Here is a 10,259-nt window from a genome sequence, read left to right as displayed (position 1 = left end):
ACCTCTCCTACTGGATCTTCTCACCCATCCAGGTTTTCATAGAATTCCTCCATTATAGATGTGTCTTTGTAGCTATTACTAGTCGCAGTGGTCAAAACTCTGCGCCTAGAGTCAGAACGCGATGATTTCAAATTCATCTTAGGACACTTAGCTGTGAAATCTGGGCAAGTTATTTAAGCTATTTGCTTCATTTTCCTCATCTATAAAAATAAGGGTACTAATGATAAGGTCCATTATTCAGGGTTGTTGTGAGGCTCAAATGAGAATATAAGCTGTTAAATGCTTCCAATTCCTGGAACTTTAATAAGTATAATTATATATTGTTATTGTTAGTATTAGTTATCCATCAATCTTCTTAAATGGATGTACCCAGGATCCTGCCCCAAGTTTTCTCCTTTTAAAAGGCAGCTAGGTGGCACATGGAACAGAATGCTATGCCTACAATTAGGAAAACCTGAGTCCTTTTAGAGCACTTTATCCACTTCTGGAGTTCATCTATACCCAGATCTTACCCGTAGCTCCAAGTTGTAGCATACACAGCTGCTGTACTGTAAACTGTTTCAAGCAAATGACCTAAACCAGTTGGAGTGTAACAAACAGTCCTCACACCCCTTGATGAATTTAGGGAGATATCTACCACAAGCATGTAAAGATTTCCCCTGGCAGAATGGGTGGATGAGACTATATTCCAGGGGCAGCTAGGTGGCCCAGTGGATAGAGCACCAGCCCTGAATTCAGTTGGACCCGAGTTCAAATCTGGTCTCAGACACTTAACACTTCCTAGCTGTGTGACCCTGACTCAGGGAACTTGCCTCCAAGGAAAACTAAGAAAAATTGTCTTAAACTCTACTTGACTCAGGGAACTTGCCTCCAAGGAAAACTAAGAAAAATTGTCTTAAACTCTACTTTGAACCTAATATCATTTTGACTCTGTCTGCTGCTAGCTTGCAAAAATCAAGCTTGAGAAGTAAAATACAGTTCCAGTTTTGACCCACTGGTTCCTTGACCTTCCTGATATAGACGTGCATATGTTCCCCTCCTGTTGTCTGTCTCCTGATTTGTAAACTCCATCCTTTCCCTTCTGGTCTCACTAAAATCCCATAAATCCTCATTAAAATTCTCATTAAAATCACATTCTAAGGTTACTGAATCTGATGATCTGTGTTTAGTGAATGACTGATAATTCATTAAATCCTGTGTTCTCATCTCTGAATGTTGATGAGTGATTGGCAACAGTAACTCATTAACAGTAATTTTGTCACAGACCCTGTGACAAATTTTTTGTCACACTTATTATCCAGATGTAGATGACTCCCAAATCCTTCAGCCTTTATTTTTTCAGCTTTTGTCCCATATCTCTGTCTCCTGGACAGTTCCACGTGGATGTTCCAAAGATTTCTCAAACATAATGTGTACCCAACTCATCCATCACAAACTCTTCGATTTTTCTTTCATATTTCTGTTACCAGTACCAACCAGTAACTCATTCAATCCTAAATATCCTAGCAATTGAGTTTTATGTTTCACTTTCTTATCTCTTCCATCTTTCTCTTTTGTTTTCTACTTATAATTAAAGATCACCCTACAGACAAGAACCTGATCATCTGTCATCTGGAATACTGAAATAGCTTTCTAAGCAAATCTCCTGGCATCTACTTTATCCTATTTATCCTTCACACAACTACAAAAGTGACATCCAAAATACAGGCTTGAGGAACATCTAGGTTGTACAGTGGATAGAGCAACAACCCTGAAATCAGGAGGATCTGAGTTCAAATTTGACTTCAGACACTTTACACTTCCTAGTTGTGTGACCATGGGCAAGTCACTTAGCCCCAATTGCCTCAGGGAAAAAACATACAGGCTTAAATCTGTCCTCTCCTAGCTCTGCTCAAGGAACTTAAGTTGTTCCCATTATCTTTAAACAACAAATCCTCAGATTGGTATTTTAAATCCTATTCAATCTGATCCTAGGCTACTTTTCCATGTTTATTACACATTACTCTCATACACTGATCCAGTGAAATTGGCCTACTTGTTAACATTAATTTTCGTCTAACTCCTCTTGACCCTATGTTTTTTGTTTAAAGGTACTAATTGGTCATTTACGTTTTCAGCATATTATACAGATTAACGAGGCAAACTGATTTACCCAGGGTCGCACAATTAATGTGGCAGATATACCTGACCAAATATCCCCTTCATAGAAGACATACATTTATTCTACTATTACTGCTAGACCAAAAAAAAAAAAAAAAAAAAAAAAAAATGCCCTTCAAGCCTGGAATGCTCTCCTTATTTTTTAGAACCTGTAGTTCACGCTTATTTCTAGGATTATGGGGGTGTTAAACATCTAACCCCCTAGAGCAACATTTCTGGAAACCGCAGGTTACCAGGGCCTGTGATAAGTTACTCTTCATTTTCCGCTCTTAATATAAGAAAACACTCATCCCTCCAAAATTCATTCTGAGTAGGGTTATACATTTAACCTGGAAATATAAATAAACTCATCAAGTTGTACAACACTCAGCATATAAGTGCTAGTACAGCCCCCATCGAGAATATATGTGGCTCTTAAAAGAGCCTTTGGATTTGTTTTGCGCCTTCTTTTGGCTTAAGCCCTCTCTCCTCGGATGCGGCGAGCTAGCTGGATGTCTTTGGGCATGATAGTCACACGCTTGGCGTGGATGGCGCACAAATTAGTATCCTCAAAAAGACCCACAAGGTAGGATTCACTGGCCTCCTGCAGAGCCATCACGGCCGAGCTTTGAAAGCGCAGATCAGTCTTGAAGTCCTGAGCGATCTCGCGCACCAGCCGCTGAAAGGGCAGCTTGCGAATCAGCAGCTCAGTTGACTTTTGGTAGCGGCGGATCTCTCGCAGGGCCACGGTACCGGGACGATAGCGATGAGGCTTCTTCACACCGCCAGTAGCAGGGGCACTTTTACGGGCTGCTTTCGTAGCCAGCTGTTTGCGAGGTGCCTTCCCTCCGGTGGATTTACGGGCAGTCTGCTTTGTACGAGCCATTTTGTAAAAGACAAAAGCGCCTTTGCAAGAGAAGTACTTTGCGGAGTGGGTCTGACCGTATTTATAGAAGTAACTCTCTCCTGATTGGACAAAAGAACATTCGAAAGTCCCGCGTTTTGTCTTAATTGGTTTTTAACTCAAACCTCTATTCCACCAAGTTAAAAGGCTAGTTTATGGCAAAAGCAATACTGAAGATTTTCCTTGTATTCTGAATTAAAATATTCGTCAAAATAAAACTGATTTCGGTGCTCTCCCCCCCCCAATACTGTAAAAATGCCCACGTCGATTGGTGATTGGTCTTTCTGAACTTTTTTTTTTCTTTTAAATGTTTACGTTTGTCTGTCTTTTGACTTGTTATTGAGTGATTTGTCTCAAAGCAGAACTCTTTAGATTCTCTGTGAACTACCAACAAAACCCAGGAAAAATAGAAACATTATTTTGATTGTATAATATTTACCCCATTTTTTTTGGCCCAAATCATATCTAGTTAGGAAAGAAACCTTTAGGTAGAAGTGGAGGGGCATGAATGAGCTGCTAAAATATTTGTGAACTATACACGAGATGAGGCTAATAAAAACAAACTTTTTCTAACTCTTATAAACATCGATCATATGTGGTTTATTTTATCGAATTGAAGGAGGATTTCCCAGAGATTTCAGGGCCCAGTCAAATTACTTTCGTGTGAATTAGCCATTTCAATATTTTAATCATAATTTCGAGCTGTGAGGAAAGAAGCTTAACGATGTGGCCATAAATCAACTCTTATTTTACGGAAAAGGAAAATAACTCCTAGGAAATGAAACGAATTACCCACAACTCAAATGCAGACAGATCAGTTTTCTAACCTGGGATTCATGAACACTGAAAAGGGGATCCTCGATATTAGTTACAGGGATGGGAGGGAAGTTAGGTCTTTATTTTCATTAACCTCTAACTAAATTTAGCATATTTTTCAATTTAAAAAGAAACACTAATTTTGAGACAGGCTTTACCAAACTATCCAAGAGGTGCATCACACACATAAAAGGTAAAGTTCCTCGTATGATATCCTGTTTTGGAAGCTAGAATTGAGGAAGCATCTCCTGGGCAATGGTGAGGAAAGGGCAGGGAAGGAGTGAGGAGTTGGCTATGGTAGCTGCTGGTGGATCGGAGCAAACTAAGAGACCCAAAAAAGTACTTCTTCCTCCCACCCCTTCCCCCATCTCCCCCTCCACTACCACCCTCAATACCCCATCAAGTTCCTTTAGGGGGTGGGGAAACCTCCGGTAGAATTGGCCTAATTTGCTTAATAACCTCTGAGGATGCTGAACTGAAAGACAGAACCTCCTACAGCTTGAGTTCTATAAACTGATCATTTTGTATAGGCTGCAAATGATATAAATATCAAATTGCCCTTGGCAGAAAAAAGATTCCCCATCCCTTCCTGCAGCCGAGCTTTGATACGCAAATACCACTGTTCCGAAGATCCTCAAGTCGGCTTTTCTACTTCCTTTAAGCTACCATTCCAATACTGAGATTGTTAGAATACCTGACAGATTAACACAGAGATAATTGTACACTTCTTTCTTTCCAGATACATATGAGCTTTCTCTTCCCGAAAGTCGCAGGAAAAGAGAAATGGGAGGGGGAATCTTTAGACGAGTTAGATAGAATACATCAGAAAACAGAAAGGGAAAAACGGAAACCTGGAACTAATTCCCAATTGATAACAATGAGCTGAAGAACAAGGTATTGCTTCAACCATCAGTCTGCTCTGCCAGCTCTATCTAAACCTGATTTCCTCCAGCATTGGAAGGGAGGTTAAAACAGGGAATGAAACCAGAAGACACTGGTTCGGACTTCCCTCAGCTTCTGGGAAGAGGTGAAGTCACTTGGCATATTGAAAACATTCCGCCTTCATGGTCCGCTGAGTACTTGAGCTAAGGAGAGAAAAGCAAAGACTTTTAATGAGGATTTCCGGGCATCAGTTGAACCAGATAAATGACCCTGCCGGCTAAAAAGTGCTTCAACTAAAAAATAAAATCGGAGATGAGTGCGAGGGGGAAGTTAGTCTTTAGAAACTTAATGGAAAGTAGAATGTGAAAGTGTCAGAAATACCATTTTCTAAGGGATTTATTTAACTAATGATTTTAGTGCCCAAAGTGGCACTATTAATTCATTCATTCAACAAGTACTGGGAGGGAGGTGGGGAATGTGGGTTTTGATTCGTCACAAATTACTAACTTTATTTAAAAATCTGTCTTTACACTTAGTGAAAGTGAATCAACTCTTTCTTTGAAAACGTGGGTGGCTCTCAAAAGAGCCTTTGTTAATTCAGCAAAATCGGAGACAAAATGAAGGATTGTCTCAGACCTACTCACTTGCCCTTGACTTTATGGTGACTTTCGGTTTTCTTGGGTAGTAGTACTGCCTGAATATTAGGCAGAACGCCACCCTGAGCAATGGTGACTTTGCCTAGCAGTTTATTGAGTTCTTCGTCATTGCGTATGGCCAACTGAAGATGTCGGGGAATAATACGAGTCTTCTTATTATCCCGAGCCGCGTTGCCAGCTAGTTCCAAGATTTCGGCTGTCAGATACTCTAATACAGCGGCCAAATATACAGGTGCTCCAGCTCCTACTCGCTCAGAATAGCTGCCTTTTCGTAGAAGCCGATGTACACGGCCCACCGGGAACTGCAAGCCAGCCCGAGAGGAGCGCGATTTTGCCTTGGAGCGAACTTTCCCACCTTGTTTTCCGCGTCCAGACATGATAAAATATCCAAAAACGTTCTTAGTTCTGGAGTAAAAGATGCAAACGTATAAGCTAAATCCTTGAAGTGACCCTTTTATAAAGCGTACTGAGCGCGAAAATAAAGCACTGTGATTGGCTAATTTTAGTAGCCAATAGAAAAGCGAATTTTCGATTCTGTTATTGTTGAAAGCCCTTCCATCCTTCCAAGCAACAACTCTACTAAACATTCTGAGAGTAAATCAAAGTGAAGGGGAGGAAGTTGGGGGAGGGGAGAGAAGAAGGGAAGGGAAAATAAGGGGAATATTGTTCCTCTAATGTTAAGCAGCAGCCAACAGAAACAGAAAACAAATAGAAAATGAAGACATGGTAAAACAAAATGAAGACTATGGGACTGGATACACATTTTTCTGGAATGGCTGCAGTTATGAGAAATTCCACGAAGCTTGTATGTCTCCCAAAAGGAATTGAATAACAGGCTTATGACAATGCAATTTGCAGGAAAGTGCCATGACATCATAATCAGTTACATGTTCCCATTATGACGAACTCTGATGAGGTCAAAGAAAAAATTTATGAAAATTTGGAGACCCTCATCATCAATGTGCTGAAAAAGAACAAGTTTGTAATTCTAGGTGGCCTTAATGGGGTGAAACAGTGTCTCCTTTAATCTGTAAAATAATCACTTTGCCCCTTTGATTGCTGGCCTCCCAGACTCCAGAGAATCTATAAAAAGGCATATTTCCCAGACTGGGCTTTTCTGAGGCAAATCACCTCTCTAGCCCCATTGATCTTTTGGATCCCCATTCAGGAATCCTTCAAAGGATTTTCATTAAATTTGGAGATCTGGGTCTGATATTGAGGCTTAAAACTCCAAGTATCTAGGCCTGGGGGCATTAACTTTCTTTTCAACTGGAGATTTTAGCTTCAGACTTCTATAAAGGAAATTCTAAACTCCATATTTTTGCAGAATGTCTGAAGCAGGATGATGTCTTGTCAAGCAACCTCTCTCCTGCCTGATAAGACTCCTGCCTTTTGTGAGGAGATGCTTTTCTCAGTGCTGATAAGCTTCCTTTTTTTGCCACTAATATTTCAGGTTTGTGAATTCTTTCATGTTGAACCTGTGCCAACCAGTCGGGCACTCCCACCACTCTCTGCACTGCCACTAGAACAGCATCAACTTTAATACCAAATCAGGCACAGACTATCAAACTTGGCAGGGAATCCTTGGAAGGAATGGTTTTGGAAACAGTAATAGCAACAATTCACTTATTAGCCTTCTAACATCATTAACACTGTCTTTCATTTAATAAAACACAATAAAACTTTGTGGATGCACCCTCAAAGCAACCATTGGCATTTAATAGACTATGTCATTGTAAGAAGAAGCAGACAGCATGTGAGAATAATGAAGGAAGAGTGCCAAAGTGATCATCAACTTATCCTCTCTAAGTTAAGCACTGGAGTTATTTAAAAAAAAAAAAAAATTAGATTCAAGTGATTCTCCATTACTATTTTTCAGAAAAAGCAACAACAGTAAAGCAGAAAAGGAGTGGGAAGCTTTCGGAGATTTGCTGTATAGCACTGAATTTACTCATCTGGGCCAGGACACTCATAAATATCAAGATTGGTTTAACAAAAATAATGAGGAAATACAGAAATTGCTAAATAAGAAAGACAATTCCATAAGGTTCCAGCAGGCGGGTTTGTCCAAAACTAAAGTGCAAGTAAAGCCTAGAAAGATGCAATATAGGGCAGTGAAATAGTACAGTGGATAGAGCATCAGCCCTTGAACTCAGGAGGACCTGAGTTCAAATTTGTCTTCAGACACTTAACACTTCCTAGTTGTGTGACCATGGGCACGGCACTTTGTAATGCCAGGGAAACTGAGGCAAGTGGAGATTGTTTCAATTGCAAAGTGGACAATTTAATAAACTAGCTTGACTGAATGGAACTATAATCCAAAGTACCCGATCCCTTTGTTGTGAAGGGAGCTTATGTAGGATTGTAACTAGCAAAGCCTGTAAGTGATAACAGAAGACAAAAATGCAGTTAGGCAATTTCCTTATTTATCATCAGGCAGCTGTTATACAAGAAAAATATGTGTTGTTTTTTTTTTTTAAACAGCCTAAAGCGAAAACAGGATACTTACATGGTGAGAATGGGCTTGGGATGTATACAATAGTGGAAATGAGTTTAGGATGCATATAGTGGTGGGAATGGGTTTAAGGAGATTTTCCAAGGTCACTAATTTCAGAGAATAATGATCCTATTTTGGAAAAAAACTTGCAGGTATGATGAATCAAATAAGCAGAAGAATAGAAATAGGCAAAGTCACTGGTCATGCTTGTCACTTTGATCTAGTGTGTGAGGCAGCTAAATTCAGGTTCTCATGCAAAACTTATGGGGTCCTTTTTGGTTCAACAACTTAACTCCAATTGCCTCAAGGGAAAAAAACAAAGAAAAGATGCAGTGTGAAATTCAATTTACACTGAAAGTAACAATCTAGACACTTTTATGATGCCATGAAGGCTATTTATGGGTCAAAAAACTATAGTGCATTTCAACTATTCAGGCTGATGGAAACCTCATAGTTCTGAAGACATGGTGGAACACTTCCACAGTGTTCTCAACAGACCATCTTCAATCAATGCTAAAACCACTGACTGTTTATCTCAGATTGCAGTAGAAGAAAAGGTTTTGAATGACATCAGGGACCTTTCATGTGGCACAGCACCAAATGTTGATTCTTTTCCAGCTAAATATTTACAAGACAGGGGTATATTGCTTATGCAAACGTCGACTGAAATCTTTGGGGTTATATGGCAAAATATTATTTTAATTTAGTTTAATATAATTTAAAGATGCAATAGATGTCCTCTGACAATGGGGCACTGGGAGGAATCTATCTTTTTTCTGTCTTTGTTCATATTTCTTTTCATTTTTCAAGATTCTGACCTCCTCTTTCTCCTCCTCCTCAATAGGCTGATTTTTTTTTGAATCTTTTAATTTTCAAAATATATGTAAGGATAATTTTTCACCATTGACCCTTGCAAAACCTTTTGTTCCAATTTCTCCCTTTGCCCCCACTCCTTTCTCTAGATGGCAAGTGATTCAATATATATAAATTCAATATATGCATACATATTTATACAATTATCTTGCTGCACAAGAAAAAACCAGATGAAAAAAGGAAAAAAGAAAAAGAAAATAAAATTAAAGCAAACAACAAAAGTGAAAATGCTATACTGTGATCCATATTCAGTTGCCACAGACCTTTCTCTAGGTATAGATAGTTCTCATCATCACAATGTTGTGCCACAGTTCCCTTCTAATTGTCCTGTTTCAGTTTCCTTGAATTATTTTGCCTCAGTTTCCCCAAATTGTTCTGCCTTAATCTCTCTGGTTGCAATCCCCCTTTTCTGCTCATTAGAACTGAGATAATTAGGGCTGTGGAGATCTGGCATTCCAAAAGATAAAGACTCCAGATGTCCTATCTATATCTCTAAGATTCAGACTTATAAGACTTTATGGTCCTACCCCCAATCTGTCAGAACTGGATTGATGGGCCCTGCCTGGAGATTCACCCTCACCAGAGTTTGGACTCCATCCCCCCCTCTGTTTTTGTCTATCTGAGCTTAGAGTCATATATATGTTATTGAGAACTCATATTCGCTGCTGGATGCTTTGAGACATCAGCACAGGGGGCAATATGCCCCCAGCATAATCTCTCCCTCTCAAATAAAATATTAAAAACTCTCTAATCACTAAATAAAATATTAAAAACTCTCTAATCTCTATCTTGCCTCAGTTTCTCCGGCATTACAACAAAATTATTGGAACTGGCCCAAATCGTCTCATTGTTAAGAAGAGCCACATCCATCAGAATTGATTATCACATAATCTTGCCATTGCTGTATACAATGAAATCCTGGTTCTGCTCATTTCATTTAGCATCAATTCATGTAACTTTCTCCAGGCCTCTTTAAAGTCATCCTGCTAATCACTTCTTACAGAATAATAATATTCCATAACATTCATATACCCTAACTTATTCAGCCATTCTTCAACTGTTGGGCATCCACTCAGTTTCCAGTTTCTGACCACTACAAAGAGGGCTGCCACAAACATTTTTGCACATATGAGTCTCTTTCCCTCCTTTAGGATCTCTTTGGGACATAAGCCCAGTATCAACACTACTCCATCAAAAGGTATGCACTATTGATTACATTTTGAGCATAGTTCCAAATTGCTCTTCAGAATGTCTAGATCTGTTCACAATTTCACCAACAATGTATAGTATCCCAGTTTTCCCACATCCCCTTCAACATTCTTTATTACCTTTTCCTGTCATCTTAGGCAATCTAAGAGATGTGTAGTGCTACCTCAGAGTTGTCTTAATTTGCATTTCTCTGATCAATAGTGATTTAGACACCTTTTAATATTGATGAGGAGTAAATGATGAGGAGTAAATGATGAGGAGTAAATTGTGGTCTAAACCGAGA

At 39.3% G+C, this 10,259-nt stretch overlaps 2 protein-coding genes across 2 annotated transcripts; both read right to left on the bottom strand.

Annotated features, from left to right (window-relative positions):
• Positions 1-2,564: 2,564 nt before the first annotated feature.
• Positions 2,565-3,072, bottom strand: LOC141566855 (histone H3-like). The gene has a single exon (XM_074311978.1). The coding sequence runs from the start codon at positions 3,023-3,025 to the stop codon at positions 2,615-2,617; it is 411 nt and encodes a 136-aa protein (XP_074168079.1). The 5' UTR covers positions 3,026-3,072; the 3' UTR covers positions 2,565-2,614.
• A 2,239-nt stretch (positions 3,073-5,311) lies between these two features.
• LOC141566864 (histone H2A type 1-like) lies at positions 5,312-5,844 on the bottom strand. The gene has a single exon (XM_074311988.1). It carries the CDS (start codon positions 5,772-5,774, stop codon positions 5,382-5,384), a length of 393 nt encoding a protein of 130 aa, XP_074168089.1. The 5' UTR covers positions 5,775-5,844; the 3' UTR covers positions 5,312-5,381.
• Positions 5,845-10,259: the final 4,415 nt, after the last annotated feature.

This window comes from Sminthopsis crassicaudata, chromosome 4 (assembly GCF_048593235.1).
Source record: "Sminthopsis crassicaudata isolate SCR6 chromosome 4, ASM4859323v1, whole genome shotgun sequence".
NCBI classification, from domain to species: Eukaryota; Metazoa; Chordata; class Mammalia; order Dasyuromorphia; family Dasyuridae; genus Sminthopsis; species Sminthopsis crassicaudata.
The sequence above is the reverse complement of the archived record's forward strand: the minus strand, read 5'-3'. Positions and strand labels throughout refer to the sequence as shown.